Genomic DNA, 21,530 nt, shown 5'->3' on the forward strand with positions numbered 1-21,530 from the left:
TAAATAAGATCCATTTTGTTACATCTGGTTATCCATTTATTTGGCAATCGCCAATGGCAGTCAGCAGGGTTTAAGAACATCATTTGTTCGACCTGCTATTCAAATGCGTTTTGTTAAAATATACTTTTTCACTTTTTTGGTCTTTTGGAAAATGTTGTTTGTGCTGTATTTAGACTCCTCTAACAAGAAATTTGTTTTGCATGCACACGTATAAAAATTGCGGTTTTTATCCAACGCAATCATAGGTTTGAACGTTGTTTTCAATTTAGAATAGTTTATATTTTTTCGTTTTGGCTTGTATTACATTTGCCTTCGGATTTATATGATCCGTTCATCCTATTTCGACTCTTTAAAATTCAAGAGTCTATCCTAAATTGAGGTAAATTATATGGCCTTCCAAATACCGTTCGATTCCTAACATCACTGAAGAGACATTAACTGTCGAAATCCGGATATGGTGTACTAATTTTTGCACCTTTTGTTTGCGGTATACCATCTTTTCCGCAAGTTAATTGTTTTCTGTTTGGTATTAAATTAATAAATAAGATCCATTTTGTTACATCTGGTTATCCGTTTATTTGGCAATCGCCAATGGCAGTCAGCAGGGTTTAAGAACATCAGTTGTTCGACCTGCTAGTCAAATGCGTTCTGTTAAAATATACTTTTTCACTTTTTTGGTCTTTTGGAAAATGTTGTTTGTGCTGTATTTAGACTCCTCTAACAAGAAATTTGTTTTGCATGCACACGTATAAAAATTGCGGTTTTTATCCAACGCAATCATAGGTTTGAACGTTGTTTTCAATTTAGACTTGTTTATATTTTTTCGTTTTGGCTTGTATTACATTTGCCTTCGGGTTTATATGATCCGTTCATCCTATTTCGACTCTTTAAAATTCAAGAGTCTATTCTAAATTGAGGTAAATTATATGGCCTTCCAAATACCGTTTCGATTCCTAACATCGCTGAAGAGACATTAATTGTCGAAATCCGGATATGGTGTACTAATTTTTTGCATCTTTTGTTTGCGGTTTACCATCTTTTCCGCAAGTTTATTGTTTTCTGTTTGGTATTAAATTAATAAATAAGATCCATTTTGTTACATCTGGTTATCCATTTATTTGGCAATCGCCAATGGCAGTCAGCAGGGTTTAAGAACATCAGTTGTTCGACCTGCTAGTCAAATGCGTTCTGTTAGAATGTACTTTTTCACTTTTTTGGTCTTTTGGAAAATGTTGTTTGTGCTGTATTTAGACCCCTCTACCAAGAAATTTGTTTTGCATGCACACGTATAAAAATTGCGGTTTTTATCCAACGCAATCATAGGTTTGAACGTTGTTTTCAATTTAGACTTGTTAATATATATATATGCTGTATTTAGACCCCTCTACCAAGAAATTTGTTTTACATGCACACATATAAAAATTGCGGTTTTTATCCAACGCAATTATAGGTTTGAACGTTGTTTTCAATTTAGACTTTTATATATATATATATATATTATCAATGACCACTGTTGATAGTAAAACGTGTGAAATGAATATTTAATACACAACATTTATGATAGTTAATCCATTATATTTCCACTAATTCAGAATTAGTGTTTGATATTTTATAGTTATTTTAATAAATGCGTTTTAATCATTGTTGAAAGCCGTACGATGACTTATAATTGCTAACATCTGAGAAATTTGGTCTCTGGTTGATAGTTGTCTCATTGACTATCATACCACATCGTCTCAATTCTATGTTACTTCGGTATTTGGATTTACTAACGTACAAAAATGTAATAAACATAACAAGTTATATACAGTAAGTAAATTTCACAAATGGATTGGGTAATTTTTCTTTCAAATAGTTCTCAAATCTTTCGTTGTCTGTTACAGTAAACCAATTCTTCCAGTCACCAACTGCACCTGAATTACAAAAAACGTAGAACTTTGATATTATACACCACATCAAAATAATATTTGAAGAATTTCAAACAATTTTAACATAATTCATAAATTCGAAATATTATTCTAAACCAAAATGTAGTTAATGAATCTGTAAGACATTTTATAGTACAAAGTTTAACGTTCGATCAAAGTGTATGTGATGTCCTTCTAATTGATGTATTGGATAAATGCTCAAAAGCTTCCAAAATCTTCCAAAACAGTTTTTATCTATTATTTAAGAATGCATAATTAGTGACATTTTCCTGAGACGACATAAAATTCTTAATATCTCGAAAGACACAGTCACACAAAGCTGTGAAAATGTAAAATTAAGTATTTGAAAACTCCAAAAAATGGTGTAGAAAATCCAGGTAATCTTGACAGAATATGGTGATCAGTTATAAAAAATATCGCTCCCACAGCTTTTTCTAGTTTTCTCAATTTCTTTCATTTGCTTGTGGTGAATAGTTCTTTTTTCAATTTATCAGTATAATGACAATTTGAAATTATCTGAAAATTGTTTGTCAACGAAATTTTGCATTCTATTCAAACTAACTGACTAATAGATAGCATTTAAACTAAATATTTCATCCATAATAATTCTTGTTGATATAAACATAAAATTTGTGAATGCACAAATGACGGCCGTATGACGGTGTGTCATGAAATTTTAATATATAAAATTCAAGTTGGCATCAACAGCGGAACATTAAGTGGCGTTCCGCCATTTAGCTGGACCATTTTTAGTAGCGCTTAAAAATCATAGCTGCTATCAAGTTTCACAACAACAAAAAAACAAACGGGATGGGTATTTAGTGGAGTGCATTAACATTTTGTTGATACTTATGAAATATTCAGGAAACAAAACCTGTTAATTAGGTTGATTTCTAATGGCACCAGTCAGATAAAAAGGTGCGCAATTCTTTTACTTCTGAAAACCCTTGTAAAAAGACTTTATATAGATTTCAAAGAATAAAAAACTTATTTCCAAACGGGACTAACAATAAAATAAATGTTCGTTATGAACTGTAAATGTTGTATCATAAACATTATAAATGATGACAGCTTGAGATCAAAGAAAAAAAACCAACAGTGCACACGCTGAAATGTATCACCTGCTTTACTTAGTGTTGAAAGTCTGTAAAATGAAGGTTTTACTACGCTTAACATTAATATTATCAATGATCCATGTAAATGAAGTCAAAGTCAGATGAACCCTGCCAGACAAAAATGTATCCTTTACAATCATACTATACAACAAATATAGTTAATCATTTCATACACCAAGTTCACTGGCCAAATTGCTTATGGTATCTGAGAAATAGATCAAACCACAAAAGTTAACATTGGCCATTAAAATGAGTTCAAGGTCATGTGACACTTGCCAGTCTGACATGTACACCTTACAATTATTCCATACACCAAATATAGCTAACCTATTGCTTATAGTATCTGACTTGACCACGAAATTCTAACCTGATCACTGATCCATGAAATGAGGTCGAGGTCAGGTGAACCATGTCTGACGGACATGTAGATCATGAAAGCATCTCGTATACCTAATATAGTTATCATAATCATAATAAGTCCAGTAATTCACTTGACAAAAAAATAGTTTACGCCGTCGCTGTCGCCGCCGTAATGTAATCCTTATGTCTCGCATTTAGCGAACTTCGTAGCAGGCAAGACAAAAACTGCTCCGAATGAGAAAAAATTCAACAATAATATGTATGTCAATAAATTTTTACCACTATTGCCCCTTTTAAAAAACAATTAGCACCAGAATAATAAAACCGATGCGAGTTTTTATATCTAATTGAAAAAAATAACATCGTGTTTAAATTTGATGAAGAACAAAATTATCACACAGTAATCCAAGTGTCCACATAAGATATAAAACGGTTTTTTTTTTTTTTAATTTTATCATTTTAAACAAACATACATCTATTCTGAAGAATCGTTCCATAATATGAACTATCGTACATAGATGTTTAATTCCCAAGATTTAGTGTCTAATTTGGTAGCTCTGTTTGTTAATCTGAATTTTTATAATTTTTTTATAAGTTTTCCAAACGTTTATTTTTCATTTATCTTTTGCAATATCTGTATTGCTACAATGCTAACATGCCAATAACAGATAAATCTTATTCATTTTCTGTGAATAAAAATGTAATTCTTGTTACAGAACTGTGTTTTCGCCTGTAACTCATATCACTTTCACGCACAACGAAAGGTGCATGTATGCACTATATTCCAAAGTACTACATCCTAATATGCTTACCTTTTCTAAAGATAAAATGAAGGTTGTTCCGTTTTTTATATGACTGTTTAAGTTCAGAAAAGGAACACTTTTCTAATACTTTACAGTAAAAATCTTCAGACTTTCGAACGTCCAAAAAGGTAGCTATTCGATCTATTTCTCTCATTGGGTCCTGTAATAATTAATCTGAATTAAATGCAAGGTCATACACGCTTAATGATTTATTCAACATAATATGAAATATACCTACATAAGGTAAGCGTTAAACTACACTCCATTAGATGAAAGAGATAGGGCTAATTTCCCCTGTATTAGTTTCAATCACAAGGTCAACATCTAAAAGTTGCCAAATCCTATTGAAAATTGAATATCAAAGAGTTTATATAATATCATTTAAAAATATTTTAAACGATTTTACATATTTCCTTAAAATAAAAAATGTTATAAACAGCTTCAGGTTGAAGCTGAAGGCATTTTGATAAAAATAAATTTTATATATTTTTTGTAAATTTGGCATTAAAGGCCGTCGCTAACCAAAATAAATTACTTTGTCAGAAAGACAATACATGTATTATATTGGCTTTGAACTAGCTGTCAGAAACTGCGAGTACTCTCAGATCTGTACTCTTGTTTTTGGGATGTATAAGTACCCGTCCATGTCCACTCTGTGTTTCTTTTAGATGTATTTCTATTTGTATCCATCTGATAAGGTAAGCCTTTTTCAACTGATTTTTATAGTTTGTTCTTATGCTGTACTGTTACACCACTGTCCCAGGTTAGAGGAGGGTTGAGCGCTCACAAACATGTTTAACCCCGCCACATTCTTTATGTGTCTGTCCCAAGTCAGGAGCCTGTAGTTCAGTGGTTGTCGTTGGTTCATGTCTGTCATATTTGTTTTTCGTAAATTGTTTTGTTATAAATTAGGCCGTTAGTTTTCTCAATTGAATTTTTTCATATTTTTCATGTCAGGGCCTTTTATAGCCGAACATACGGTATGGGTTTTGTCTCATTGTTGAACGCCGTACGTAAAATTGCTTACATCCACTTCATTTTTGGTGGATAGTTGGCTCATTGGCAATCATACCACATCTCCTTATTTTTATATGTATATTTTTTACTTCCAACCCATTCCAAGGGTTCAACTTGATTGGGTTATAGAAATATAGCATTACATATTAGCCCTTTGTCTTCTTCCAACAGGCACTAAACACTTTCCAAACTCTATTTAGCTGTTCGATGTAAAAACTGGGAGCCGAACCCTTGTAGCAACTCTTTGAAGGGTCCGTAGGTGGCATGTTGCAAGGCTAAATTTCTGTCCCTATCCAATATACCCTCATTTTCCAGTGGTATTCAAAAGTAAAATCACAAAAATACTGAACTCCAAGGAAAATTCAAAAAGGAAAGTCCCTAATCAATTGGCAAAATCAAAAGCTCAAAGTGTCCCACCCATCCTCCTGGTCGATCCTCGATTTCAGGACCTACCCATTGTATTTATTGTTACTTTGTTCTCGTCTTGCATGAAATATTGGCCACTTGGTGTTTCCTTAGCAAACACAAATCACTCAATCAATTTACTGTAAACATAATTTTGGCTTTGATTAAGGATCGATGTCCTCTTTATTCATTTTTGGAATAAATATCTTAAAATTTACGAAAATCTGTCTGTGGGGTTTTGGACTATCTTCAAGCGGTAAAAATGATTTGTTTAGAAACTGAACACACTATTTACAGAACCTCAAAGTGCACATATGAGCTATGCTTCTATGAATTTAAGTAAAGATTTATATTTTTTTCAAAGTGTACCTGGTGTTAAATTTATCCAGGGGAATTGACCTGTAATATGAGATAAGAAAAGAGAAACATCTTTATTCGCTATTTATATAAATACTAAAAATCAAATGTACTTACTTTGTGTAAATCTTCATAGTTGACATACAATACTTGAAGCTCTGGGTGTTGTTTGAATACTCTTTCCCAGTCCAGCATGTATTTGTACCATGCGCAGTGATAAACTGAAAAAAAATAAGTCAGTCCTTTCATATGTTCTTTTTGACCTCCATTACAGTGTAACCTTTATGTTATGTTTAATAAATATTTACGAGAATGATTTGATTTTTTTGCTTCTAGATTCGAAGCTACATCAATAAATACTATAAACACTCCATCTTGAATTTATTACATATATAACAAAAGTTAGTTCTGATTGGTTCCTTGATGATGTTGCTTAGATTTATTGGCTTTAATGAGTTATATAATTGGGAACAGGTGGTTAGGCCTTATATTATTATGCATTTCATTTGCTTAATCTGCAATTTATACACGATTCAGATTCGTGTTATTCACATCATTTCCTATGTATGATGTTTATAATAACATATCACCAGTAATTGTTCATAATACTAGTACTCTAAATGAGTTACAAATAGCTCAGTTCACTGATGCATTTAGTCAGTGTTGACCGATGTATATTTATTAGATATACTTGCATATGTTATAAACAATTTGGAAGTCTATCGTTGCATACGATTTTTGGTGGAACGTATGGGTCTAGAACGCACACTTACTGAGAAGTTCAACAAAACAACACGCAAGTAACGTCAACGATGTTTCTGTTAACCTCGAGACATAGTTAATTTAATTTTAACGCATCAATGTATGTGACCCCAAGGGTGACTGGGGTATAGAAGTATGGTCACCATTGGTCTTCCTCCGACCGGCAGTAAAACCCGTGCTAAAGTGGGGCGTCCGTTTGGCTGTGCGGGATGTACAAATTTGCAGCCACGTCCGGTCAGAATGGGGACGTTAAATCCGATGCCTCGTGTAAAGAGAGTGCCACGCTCTTTGCACGTTAAGAACCCTTGCAACAACTCTTTGAGGGGTCCGTAGGTGACCTGTTACAAGGCTAAATTGCTGTCCCTATCCAATATACCCTCATTTCCCGTGGCAGTCTAAATTTCTCCGACCTTAATCCCTTAATCTATTACAGATCCTACCTATTGTATTTATTGTGTACTTGTTCTCGTCCTGAATATGCATGAAATATTTGCCACTGGACGTTAAGCAACCAACAATCAATCAATCAATCAATGTATGTGTAATTCTCGCTGTGTACGTTAGCTGACGATGAAGTCAATAGTAGTACTTTAACCTGAAACAATTTATCTAAAATATTTCAGAATTAATAATATCGCGTGTCAGTTTTATAAAAGAATCCGAATATAACCTTCTAGGTCTGATGAACAAGTTATACTAAGACATATATGTTTCTGGATATATATTATCTTCCCTACTGTGTAATTTATTTTCCTTTCACAGTCTAGCCTAATTCGTGACCCTCAGAACGGATGACGCTCATCTTTGCTAATGAACCTGTTCCCTATTAGGTCTCACTTTATGTCATATTACTAATGATAATGTATCTGAAACCCAAATATAAGAGTACTAAATCCAAATATGATCAAATAAAACTAATAAATACTTATGAAATTTAAATGAACACTTCCTCTTCGCTACAAATAAAAAAAAACACAAAAACAAAAGCTGACGTGATGTGGAGCACTCATTATCCTTTTAATAGTTTAAACTTGTACATAACAACTTTCAATTTTGAGCTAGGTTCAGTTGTCATAGCAGCCATTATCATAATCATAATAGTTAGTCAGCTGGTCTCTTGACTGAGTTTTGTAACAAAAAGTGGACTTCGAAATATGCAAACCATTTTTGATTGGGTAGCAATATTATCAATTACACACACAAAAAATCAAACCGTTAATTGCGATAGGCGGAGCCTACGAGCGATGATAGTATCATTAAAACTAGTCTTAAAGGCTTTAGGTCAGCAACTCTCAATTGTACTTAGTTTAGGTATGCGCAACGAAAAACATAACAAGCTCACCTCTTTCCGACATGAAGAAATCTAAAAACTGACTAAATGTGCCTTTATAATCAATAGTATGTTGGCAATGATGGTAGAAAGATACTGCCACATCTTTTGGATTACGGTTTACAAATATAATCTTATTTTTCTTCTGCAGTATTTCTTGTGGTAAGTGTTTAAAATAACAATGGCTATTTATAAGTCTGGGTGACGGGAGCTCGTCAATTTTTTCTGGTGGTTTAAATGGAAGCATTGCTACTCCTTTGGATAGTTTTTGTTCTTTGCCGTCCTGCATCAACATGGTAGTAACTTCCCATGTCCAGTGCGTACCTGAAAAATAGCCGTGTCATATTTACTTTTTGAATACATCCCTGAAGTTAAACAGGCAAGTAGGACATTTTTGTTTTGTGAAAATTGGACTTGTACAAATGATTAATTTATGTTTTGAGTTTTATGTTTTTGAAATAAAAATAATTTTAGCAGGGTTAATTTTAGGGACAAATAAATAGTGTATTTATATAGTATACCAATGTTCAGCATTAAAAAATGAAAAAGAAAAAAAGCTGACAACAAATAAAGATAGCAAGAGAAAGAAAGGAGAACACCCGCAGGTACTCAGAGTAATATGATTTAAATGATGGTATAATCACTATATACTAAATTCATCGCTAGTGCCAATGGAAGGTCACGGAATTGTCAAAATGTGTGAAAAATACCTGTTTTGTATAGACATGTAAATGTGTATGATGTTGTAAATCATTTATTGCATGACTAGGAAATAAAAACTGAAAAGTTAATGTAGGCAGTTTTGAAAACAAATGACGCAAACTGTCAGGGAAGAATAAACCCGAAAATACATACGAATTAAACATGAATAACACAACGATACAACACACGACAACTGAAATGAACGTCAATATATCAATGATAATAGCTTACTAGCTATCGTCTTAGAACAGCAAGCAGTGAAACATAAGAATAAAAGACTTAACCATACTCGTTTATCACGAAATATACTTTTTTTTCAATTTCTGAAGAAGAAGAAAAGCGTTGACAAAATTGCTTAGTAATTATGCGTGAGCTTGTGTTTATATATAAACTAACAAGTTTACTACTGACCTGCTTTTGGGTAAGCTACCAAGAATACATCGTCTGGTCTGATATGCATTTTGATTATATTTGGTATATTAATTCGATGGTCTGCAATATGTCCCTTCTCTATTGCCTTTTTTGACAGATAGTATCCATCATATTCAATGACACTCACGCTGTTGCCATTATTGTCACTGAGAACAGTGACTTCTTCATCCTTGAAATTAACTAAATTAGAAAAATTGAAAGAAAAAAATGCTTATAAATATCTACAAACAGTTGAAAATGACGCAAAACAAAAATCAATTTGGAAAGTTCCCATTTAAATTTTATATTACAGGCGTACAAATATTTGTATAACAGACAACAAAAAACACAACTTCAAATAAACAAAAAACAATGACTATAGATCTAAGTTACTAAAAGCAAGCTTTAATGTGATTCATTATGTGACAAAAAAATTAAGCCGTCGATCACTCTTATACCGACCGCTGTACTTTCAATTATATTGCATACATTGTCGTCATTGATAGAACGATTTGAAGCAGTGGTTTAACAATTTTTGAGGTAAATTTTGCCAACGGAATTTCATTACAGAGACGAGTGAATACGCTGAGATGACTCACCTGCTTTATACAAGGTCTGTAAACCGTGAAATTTTGATCAAAACCGTAATTTGGCACTTTAATCAAAAAGCTCTTATCCTAATAAACGTGTGTACTAAGTATCAAGTTGATGTAAACACAACTTCATTGTGAACTACCTTAACCAAATAACTTGAACCTGATACGAGACGGACGAACGGACAGACATAACACCGAACGGACGCACTCAGACCAGAAAACATATAAGCCCCTACTTCCATACGCGGTGTTGGATTTAGTGAGAGTCATGGTCAGGTTTATAAATTTCAGAATATTTTGAAGAGAAAAGAGTGTGTATTCATATCCCTTTTGATGTGTGATCCAGGCATGGGTTTTTAAATGTTTTTACGATAGCCACCATGGCCACAAGACTGTTGGGTTGCTCGGAGGCTAATTTCATAAAGGAAGTTCGTATTTTCTCGAACTGAGAGTGTGTATGTATGTTTGTTTGATGGTGCTTAACGCCATTTTCAGCTACCTTGGTTATATAATTGCGACCACTTTTTATTGTTGGAGGATGCAGCAGTACTCGGTGAGAATCAATTTGAAAGAATTGGTCCTGCATTGTTTCATTTAAAAGGATGTCTAATGTAGATACAATTATTTTGTTTAACATGTTTAAGAGAGCCATCGTACTTTGTAAAAAAAACTCTGATCCAACAAAAATATTCTCTGAAAATGACATTATCAAGATGCTTGATTGTTTTATTGACAACATATTTGCTACGTTCGGAGGAGGACGTGTTTTTCAACAAACAATCGGCATTTCCATAGGAATCAACTGTGCTCCTCTTTCTGCCGCATTGTTACTTTATTTATATGAGGCATACTTCATACAGGATCTTCTGATGAAGAATGAAAAGAAGCTAGGATTATCCTTTAATTCACGTTCCACTTTAAAGATAATGTCCTCTCACTGAATGATTCAAAATCTACAAATATATCCCATCGAACTTGAAATAAAGGATACAACTAGGTTTGTACTTATATTAGCAACACGATGGGTGCCACATGTGTAGCAGGATCTGTTTACCCTTCCGTAGAACCTGATATCACCCCCTGATTTTGATGGGGTTTGTGTTGCTCAGTCTTTACTTTTCTGTGTTGTGTTTTGTAGACTGTTGTTTGTTTTTTAGTCGTTTTTCGTTTTTTTGTCATGGCATTGTCAGTTCGTTTTGGACCTAGAGTTTGACTATCCCTTTGGTATCTTTCGCCTCTGTTTGATAGAAGAATATAAAATAACGGTTTTGAGGTAAATCTATTCAGTTTTCTATGAAATGTACATTTATAATTATATTAAATACAGGCGGACGAAAATGGTTTGAATAAGTATACTCATTCCTCCGGTGATAGCTGCAGTCAACGAGTTTCATTTTCTTGAAATATTAATAAGCCTGGAACCATATCAAAATTGTATTTACTTCGCTTTGGCAATCATTGCTTTTCTTCAAAAATCTTACATATTTGTACATATACAAAAAACTAATCGTACTGTACATTTTCAAACTTACCATGTGGGAATTCAGATTCATCCATCGTCTGAAAAACAAGACAAACATTATTGATTTAATTTAGTGAATCTTCAAATTTATCCAATAAAATCATCACATATTGCAGTGCATTATGTCCAAATTACTCCGTCAAAAATCGTTTCGACTCGATAGTTTCCAAATTACAGTACGGTGACGAACAAGCAAAAAGTAAGATATATGTTTACCTATTTGTTATTTGCATGCAACTGAATAATATAAATATATAATAAATTTCCATTGTCGAAAAAACATATCTGTACGAGCTTAAGAAACAGACATCCGCAAAATAAGAAATTTGATTAAAGCGACAACCAATCGAGTTGCAATGAATTTTCAAGCAAATGCAGAGGGGAAATTTGCGGTGTCCTTAAAGTAATAATTATATTAATGTTGTCACCATCAGTGGTTTATTCAGGTTTCTCCAACTATTAAAACAATCCATTCACGTTTATCCAACTTGTGTCGAACAAAATGTGAGTTTTGCTTATACAACCATCAAAATTGTTTTATTGACATTGTACAATGAGAGCTGTATAATATAATTTTCATAATCTATTATATTACTAGTAATAACTTATTTATATGTGTTGTAAACTTTTACGAAGTGTTGTATAAGAAAGATATATTTCAACAAGAGTGCACACGCTGAAATGTATCGCCTGTTTTACTGACCATTGATTTTATGTTGAAAGTCTTAAAGAGAAAGGTTTTACTATTGAAAGCATTACAGGAACTTATCATTTTTTAAAATCTATGACAATAAGGTCAAGGTCAGATAAACTGTGTCAGACAGACATATACACCTTACAATTTTTATACACAAAATATTGTTGACCTATTGTGTATGCTTATTGAAAAACAGACCAAAACACAAAACCTTAACATTGAAATGAATCATAAATATGAGGTCAAGGTCAGAGGATACCTGCCAGACAGACATGTGCACCTTACAATTATTCCATATAACAAATATAGCTGACCTATTGCTATTAGTATTTGAAAAACAGACCAAAACACATAAATATAAACTTTGACCATTGAACCATTAAAATGAGGTCATGGTCAGATGATACCTTCCAGACAGACATATACACCTTACAATCATTCCATACACATACTAAAGTTGACCTATTGCTATTAGTATTTGAAAAACAGACCAAAACACAATAAATTGCTTCGTCGAGCGCAGCTGGATACGACCGCAGAGGTCCAACCCTGAACAGTTGGGGCAAAAATGGACACAATATTCGCGCTTGATACAGGTCTGAACTTGGATTGTAATTAAATATTTGACACATAAAAGGTTTCTGACACAGAATAACTGTAGTAAAAAAACTTAGAATTGGTTATATGATTTGAATTTATATTCAATTTTTTGCTTTTGTGCAATACACATTGTTGTTGCGAATTGACCCCCCCCCCCCCTTTCCCTCCAAAAAAAAATTACCCCCCCTTTTTTTTTTTGCTTTTGTGCAACACACTATGCTGTTGCGTATTAACCCCCCCCCCCACACACACTTTTTTTTTGCAAAAAAAAAAATATTTGAAGAATTTTTCTTTTTAATTTCTGAAATCTGAAATGAGAAAAAAATTGACCTCCAACAATTTCTTTCCCCCCCCCCCCCTTTCCCCCCAAACAAAAATTCTTACCTCAAGATATGGTCAAAATCTCAATTCAAATTTCCAATGGAGTTTGCATATATAGTTGACCTATTGCTTATAGTGCTTGAAAAACAGACAAAAGCACAAACACTCAACATTGACCAATGAACCATGAAAATGAGATCAAGTTCAGATGATACCTGCCAGACAGACATGTACACCTTACAATATTTCCATACACTAAATATAAAAGACCTATTGCTTATAGTACTTGAAAACATACCAAAACACAAAAACTGAACATTGACCAAAGAACCATGCATGAAAATGAGGTCAAGGTCGGAGTAAACCTGCCAGACTGATATGTACCCATTACAATCATTCCATACACTAAATACAATTGACGTACTGCTTATAGTATTTGAAAAACATACCAAAACACAAAAACTTAACATTGACCAATGAACCATGAAAATGAGGTCAAGGTCGGATGAAACCTGCCAGACTGATATGTACCCATTACAATCATTCCATTCACTAAATATAATTGACGTACTGCTTATAGTATTTGAGAAACGGACCTAATCACGTAACTTTAACCTTGATCACTGATCCATTAAATGAGGTCGAGGTCAGGTGCACTCTGTCTGAGAGACATGTAAACGTTGCAAGGAACCCATATACCAAATATAGTTATCCTATTACTCATAATAAGTGAGAAATTAACATGACAAAAACCCTCATTTTTTTTTCAAGCAGTCGCTTTAAAACCTTTAAAATAATGTAAACTCGATTGGTGCCTAGGATACTGAAAACTGATCAGCTTGACTACTCTCATCCGACAAAAAAAATATATTGGGTATACAATTAATTTGGGGAGAGTGCCTTGCAAACTGCCCGTTCAGAACTCTTTGTGACCTATTGGTATTGGACAAAATGAAACGAAGAAACGATTCTTCCTAAGACTTTCCTTTGCTAACAAAGATCCTTCTTCATTAATCATTCCAATCGGAAATACTTTCCTACTTAAAAGATTAGTCTGTTCTTATCAAGTCATATCTCTGCTAGTTCTCCATTTATATATTATCCGGCTGACCACATCATTACTGGTGACTTGACCGTTTTCAATAAAGCTTCTCTGCAGAAATGTGTTAACCAAAGAGCCGAAATACCACTAGCCTTAATCCATAAATTGGAAACACAACTTTATAATACTAATGAATTCACCAAGGAATAATGCCAGGCAATAGGCTAAACATGAAAAAGAAGATGTAGAATAATGAGATACTCCTTTGGAATTGGTTTAGGATGTCATGTCGTTGATACAAATCAGAATTTGAAAACTTTAAAATGGGTCTATAAAAACACATCAGCTTCAAAGACCCGAATGGTGCAAAGTACCTATTCTACCTCTATAACAAACATGTTGTTGTCCCCACAGGTCTAGAAAGTTTCATAAAATTCTATAAACGTTTGACAAAATTTTTAAAGTCTAATAAACTAAAATCCTCGACAGTATCTTAATTCTTACCATGTTTTAACTTTCAAAACAACTTAATCGTGGAAAATACGGAAAAAAGAAAAAAAATCTAAATTTGCTTTGGTTGATCATAAAAACCTTTTGTCCAAGTTTCGTAAAATTTTACGAAGACGACTAAGTAATCGATGTCTAAAAAAAATTAACCTCTGACTGAACCTGAAATTTTGACGTTGACGACGGACCAAATGCCGCAGTATCGACAAAAATCAATAAGTTGGGGAAACGTGAACAAACTCCCTCGGCAGGTGAATTTGTGAGAATTCCCTTATAGAAAGGTAACGTCCGTTATCGATAGGAGGCTGAACGAAATAACCGGCTAGGCTAGTTGATAAAACATATCGTCGTGTGAATCTTATAATGATGTATTTCCCATTTTGTAGTAGTGGTAAAAATCTAAATCATAGATTCAAAGCTCAATATCATAAATATTTGATTGACTGAGACATAAAACGTTATATAGAAATCGAATTTACGTACATGATGATGAAGAGTAACTCTTTGATCGATTGATTTTTTTAATAGACAAGCAACTTGGATATATAAAGCATACCCTTTTTTTGGAGATAAAGCATTTCACTTCAAACAAGTGTGAGATAGAACAGCGTAGTTCCGACAAAAACTCGTAGAGAGTAGAAATCTCGTATTATAGTTGTATAGGGAGATAGACCATTGCACTTGGATGTCAAATATAATGAATGTATAGCTATCTCAATTTTTATCAAAGTGGACATATAACACTATATAAGATTCACACGACGATATATCGGGATAACTATATAATTCATCCATCCATCATGAACCTACTTTTACGTCAGTTGGTCTCTGGTGGAGATTTCTAACCGTGACATCTTATTTTTATATTACTAGGTAAACATAAACAGTAGAGATAAACTAGTCATACAAAGAACACATCAAATAACACGTTTATACCTTGACAGTTCTGGAACGAAAGGACTTGCCTACCATCTCTAGTTGTGACAAATAGAGTATGTTGGGTTTATTTTCCAAAATTGAATTATGATTTTCCCAAAGACTACAGACTGTTCCAGAACAGTTCTCCTGACAGTCCTGGCAGATTTTTTTTAAAAAGGTTCATCGGAAGGAATTGTCAAATATGCCACCGTGTTTATCATGTTTATATGTAACAAAATTTTCTCTGAGGAAAGACATCCTAGTACCTGTGTAAATTCAAATGCATTGCATGTGTCAAAAAATTAAAAGGATTTCCTGGATTGAGTGAGGTTTGATCCAACTGCAAGGCTCAGGCTGGCATATGCGTACATAAAATACATGTAAGAATAGAGGGCATCATATATATACATATATTATTATCATATTATCATATATCAGAAGTCCATTACTAGACGAAGTGTGCAACCCGCTATATAGTAAGGCGATCACGTTGTCCCCGTACTTCCAACTGTGATTGAAACGGGATTTGAGCGAGATTGCTATTAATAGTAACAAAAATCAATGGCCAAAGTTTTTGCGATGCATCCTGGGTAGAGATAATTTATGCAAAACACCCTATAACTTAATTAGCACACAGTTGAAAATAATGTTTGACTATCGACGTGTTAATGAATAGCAGATCCTAGCATATTATATCAGTGTCATGAGTCGTTATGATGGTTTTGATATTAAATGATAAATATGTTTGTATAATTTATCAATTAAAAAACTACAGTTATAACCGTAGAAAAATTGTCAGACGGAATTAAAAAACTCACTTGTTAATTATTGTGAAAAAATTGCCATTAAAAAAAGTTGGCAAGGAAAAATTAGGTCGGAGAATTGAGTATCCATATACAGTACACGTAACACTGGATTAGGAATGAGTTTAATAGGAATAAACATTCTGTTATATTTATTTTAAGAATATATGTTACGAATTACAAATTTCAAGAAATAAGTTTTTTTAAAAGTTACACGGGAATTCTGCAGATATAACCATTTTTAGCAAAATTAACAAATTGTACCCTCAATTTTGAAAAAAGAGGGGAAATTGAATTGTATACCTTTCTTCAATTTCGAATATCTTCGATCCTGCGTAACTGAGATCTTGACGGTAATACTACCTCGGATGATGGTGTGGACGAACAAAGGTTATCTTTTCAGTCAGATCATGGAAGTAATATTTAAAAGGAATAACAACGTCGTCACTTCAAATGTTTTATCTGCGTTACCGCCCATCTTTCGATAACTCGTTAATTGGTTTAATATCTGGCATGGAAGTTGATTCTCCGCATGTGATCGATCAAATCACTGACACTTTTCGGTCATTTTCGTGTTCACGGAAAACTACGAACAGACACGTTTTTGTCGTATATACGTGCGAAGTAACCCGAATAGTCCATTCGTTACATTCCGTTGATGTACGCTGCCGAATAGAGTCATTCGTTCAATTTTTATTTAAGTCCAATTTTCCTATTTCTGGTTAGTTCGATCTAAATAGTACCGACAGCTATCACATATGAAATTGGAGAACAAGGCTGGGTCATTTTCAATTTTAATATTTACAGACAGTTAAAAAGCCATTTCCGTAGGTTAAGAAGATGATTGTACAAAAAATACGTTTGGACCCCCTTTTATTAAATACGAATAATCTAAGTCTTTCGTGTATTAGTCAATTAAAATATTCACAATTCTAAACGGTTCTATCCTTTAATTTATAGTTCTTGATATATAAACTAATTCGTGTAAAGATGAATTTGCCGTAAGACAGATAGCGTCAAGCTCATTTTGTCGGTTTGTTTTAATTTTTGCTGTAGCTTGTTATATTAATACAAGTATTCCACAATAAACACTTTTTAAAAAAATATATGTTTACGACCATATTATCCCTATTTTAGCTGTCCAGTTTCAATAATATACTTCTCGATAAACTTTGCACATTTCAACAGTAAAAAAATCTATGTCTAGATTTGTCTACATTATTTTGATAAACATCATGTAAATTCTAATCGATTCATCGGTATTTAACTGTTTTACTCGGGATCCGCTTTTAACCGAAAAAATACTTTTAGAACAGTTTAAAACAAACGGTAAAAAGCAAAAATATGCTAAATTAAATACAATTTTCCATGCTAAACTGTTGTAGGTTGAACAATTCTCGTCCGTTTTTCAAGTTTTTAACATCATACGACTTCTTTCTGAAGGTAGAGGTTTTATATGATACAGCGCCACCTTCTTATTTATAAACCTCTGATTTCACACAGGTGCTTTATAATTACCGGACTCGATAAAATCACGTGACTGATAAGAAATTCCAGATGCCATTTTACAACCGCGGTATCACAGATAGTAACCAAAGGGGTCTTGCCGCTGAGACTATAATTGGATAAAATCATATGACTTTAGTACAGAGCTCTGCAGGCTGTAACGTCTCCGACATATTTAGAAAACTACCGCAAAGGGGTCGGGATTTCCGGAGGGAAATGTTTCCGTAAGTCTTGCATAACTCCCAAAGGGTATAAATTAATAACGGCAACAAGACGATATATAAGTTGGTTTAGTAGCGAGTCTGCTGCATTTTGTGAAAAAAACCCAGTTTTTTAAATTTTTTTTTATATTTTTTTTTACCGAGGCGGTTGCCTCAACGTAAGCTACGCCAATGCTGTTAATACATGCTAATTAGTTTAAATATTACTTCCATGGTCAGATATTGTTACATTTATCCGTTAAAATACATGTAAAAAATGCCGTTCACAACACGTACGTTCGACGTATAAATACTATAGGTTAAAATTGTAGGACAAGTTGCGATCACGATCTTTGTAAACAAATGAGTAATAAATATATATTCTTTATTTAAGTAAATTCATACAGAAATATGACGAAGTCTTACTTCAAAAACCTATAGCTGTAGTTTAATTTGTTCAAATACTAAATCAATCTCAAGGGTTAAGTTGGGCCGTAAAGAAATAAAGTATTCCCTGGAATTTTCCGGTTCCAACAGTAAAACCCTTTCTTACAAGTGTGGGATGTATACATTAATAGCAGCCGCGTCAGGTCGGATTAGGAACTTTAAATGCAGTACCTCTCGTATTCAGGATGAATGTTACGATCTCTGATATTAAACATAACACTTGCGACAACTCTTTGATGGGAAATGCATGACATATTTGCCACTGAACGTAAAGCTAGCAACACACGATAAATCAAAACGTTAATCCGCATGATCTACAGATGACTTCAGTCTTGTGAGTATAAAAAAAGGACTATTACACGTTGCAACACTGACTCACGTATGTATCTTATGAAGGCGAACGTATTGACGGACAGACAGAAGAAGAGTATGTCTCTTAACTTAAATTAGATAAAAAAAACAAGAGACTTTTGAAATTCGAAATTGTTTCGAAGTCATCTGAAGCAACAAATGGTCGGATATTTTTGACAAATGTATTTCGGTAGAAGCGAAGAAAAAATCCCGTCTTTTGCTTATTCATCACCGTATATAGCTTCCTTAAGTAACCGAGACATAATTCGTCAACACAACGTTCTATTTACAAAAACAGCTATATCTTTTAAATAGACGATACATTTTAGTCCGATACGACAGATTTTATAGTTCTCTTTTGCCTTTGCGCGATGAAAAATGGTACCAATGTATTCGTTTATAAAATTTTATATCATTTTCTAAATGTTGAATAATTAAAATGAAGTTAAATACTTGGCAATAAGAAACCACCGCACTAATTCGGCTCACTTCATTTACAACAAACTGTTTATTAATCAAACACTCAAGGAGACCAATTAACAGCTATCTGTTTGATGATAATATTTGTACCCATGATTCCATAGTTGGGTCATTTTAAAAAAATGTCGAATTTTGAAATCGAAAAATTTATTAAAAGTTACTTATTCAAAAAACCCTCTACATAAGCAAATCAAAACAAACAGTACTTATAGAACAACATATTAAAAGATGCAATCTTAATAATGTCAAACAAGAATATCTTGAAACATTTTTTGATAAGTGGTACAATATTTTGTCTCTCCTGTTACCATTTTCAAAAGAAATTTTGGGTTATCAAGAAAAGGTTTAGATAAAATTTTAAGCTTGTTTTTCGTAGCCAATTAGATGGTTTTCAGGAGAATAAACTTCTATATATATTCATTTTGTGAAATAATAGATTATTTGCCAATTTTCCAGGTTGTACTGAAAAATGCCTCTAAAAATTTGTTTTCAAAGGTTGTAAAAATTACCACCAGTAATGCAAGTCTAAGATAGCAATTCATATTGTTCGGCATTTTTTCTCTCTTTCAAATAAACCCAACATCAAGTAAATCCCTCACATGTTAGTTTACTTTTGTCTTTATTTCATTGGTAACAGGAACGTACGTTAATGATATATCACTATATAAAGTTCTATCCTGTTACCTTTTTGTCTATCCTGTTACCGATATCAGTATTGCACCTGCAAATGCTAAACTGGGAAGATTAAGACGTTATAACCTTAAGATGAGTTCAAACAACGAAAGATTTCATTCTGTTTGCAACTAAATGTTATGATAAACTTTTTAACGACGTTTCTGTCTACAATTGTCTATCCTGTTACTGTAACCATAGCAACCATAGTAACAGGATAGACAAATTTCTTCATTTTCGAATGCTGTTGTGAAATAACTACTCCCTTTGGTGAGGTGATAATGTTTTTCTGTTGTGAATTTGGTTTCCAACACGTTATTGCACTTTTTACAAGTATACTTTTGGTGTAATTAATCAAAATTGTTGGTAACAGCATAGACATGAAAAAAAGTACCCTCTATTTTTTTTCATAAATGTCTTGAAATTTCTTTTCTCTACACTGTCGTTCAAGAAACGTGCTGTGTTAAATGTAAAGGTTACTTTGCACTTTTGAAATCAACACCGACTAATTCAATATTCATAGGGAGAATAATTTAACGGCTGATTTAAGTAGCGGTAACAGGATGGACATGAACTTCATGTACGCGGATTGAATTAAGTTTGTAGATAAAATGTTACATATAATGATAAAGAAGCTACGATTTTTCGTTAGAGTAATTATTAACGTTCTTAAAAAGTCCCTTTTGCAGATATCAAGGCGATCAGAAAATCGGAAAAAAATCATTTGAAATGTGTTTTTCTGAAACTGTACGCACACAAATTACCCAAAAATCGGACTTAAATATATTTTAATCTTATGAAAATAGATGTAAATCGTGTTTATTATTAATGTTCTGAATCATAAATCCTACAAGCTTTCATTTAAACAATAACAACTGAAATTTCCATTAGAAATAAAAAATTTAGCATGGGTGTACTGAAAATTCGACATTTTTTTTAAATGACCCAGTTATAAAACGAGATTTGGGAGGACCACCTAAGGGGCTTTCCACTGATAATGGGGACATCGTGATCGCCTAGCTTACTTTATAGTACAGTTTGCACACTTCGTCTAGTAATGGACTTCTGCATATATAGATATCATTATTAAAAAAATTAAATTAAAAAAAATATACTTGGACAAAATTCCCCAAGAGCCTGTGGAGTATACCATTGCATATAATTGACTTACATTTCGTATAATTATTCGACAACAGGCTGTATTTGAATCAAACTACGAGTTTTAATCACAAGATAAATGTATTCGAAGGTCATTATATAGGACAAAATATTGAGGATAATAGTTTTAAAGCCGATGTGGGAAATCGATGTTATAATATATCCGGAAAATGTAGTTAGAATGCAGTAAATTATAAATCTCAATATCCTAATTTTATTAATCCCTAATACGACTAGTAGAAAATTATAACCGTGCAGGTAATTTCAAGTAACTGTAGTCAATCTTCCTAACAAATTTCCGTTAAAGTAAAAGTAGAGATTATCTACACAGATGCATTGTTTCGTTGTAGGCTACTATACTTATATGTCAATTCTTTAGATTATGCATTAATAAACGAAAGTCGCCTGTCCTCAGTGAAATACTTTAAAACTGATGATTTTACTTACTTGTCAGATCATGTACAAATTCAGTTAACTTTAAATTGTAATATAAAACAAATTTTTGACCTTAAAAGTCATA

General features: G+C 32.9%; 1 protein-coding gene across 1 annotated transcript; it reads right to left on the reverse strand.

Moving 5' to 3' along the window:
* Positions 1-551: 551 nt before the first annotated feature.
* On the reverse strand, positions 552-21,106 carry LOC127705613 (sulfotransferase 1A2-like). Its single transcript, XM_052209942.1, has 7 exons — positions 21,024-21,106; positions 11,319-11,346; positions 9,191-9,391; positions 8,090-8,401; positions 6,103-6,206; positions 4,216-4,366; positions 552-1,913 (listed from the first exon to the last, which is right to left on the reverse strand). Exons 2-7 carry the CDS (start codon positions 11,341-11,343, stop codon positions 1,801-1,803), a joined length of 906 nt encoding a protein of 301 aa, XP_052065902.1. The 5' UTR covers positions 11,344-11,346; positions 21,024-21,106; the 3' UTR covers positions 552-1,800.
* Between the last annotated feature and the right edge of the window lie 424 nt (positions 21,107-21,530).

Source organism: Mytilus californianus, unplaced genomic scaffold (assembly GCF_021869535.1).
Source record: "Mytilus californianus isolate M0D057914Y unplaced genomic scaffold, xbMytCali1.0.p SCAF_6, whole genome shotgun sequence".
In the NCBI taxonomy this organism is placed as follows: domain Eukaryota; kingdom Metazoa; phylum Mollusca; class Bivalvia; order Mytilida; family Mytilidae; genus Mytilus; species Mytilus californianus.

Excerpts from the sequence above, each read along its gene's own strand:
- LOC127705613 (XM_052209942.1), bottom strand. The coding sequence starts at position 11,343 with ATGGATGAATCTGAATTCCCACATG. Across the intron at positions 9,392-11,318 it reads TGAATCTGAATTCCCACATG|TTAATTTCAAGGATGAAGAA; the intron begins GTAAGTTTGAAA and ends TTTCTAATTTAG. Across the intron at positions 4,367-6,102 it reads ACTATGAAGATTTACACAAA|GACCCAATGAGAGAAATAGA; the intron begins GTAAGTACATTT and ends TAATTATTACAG.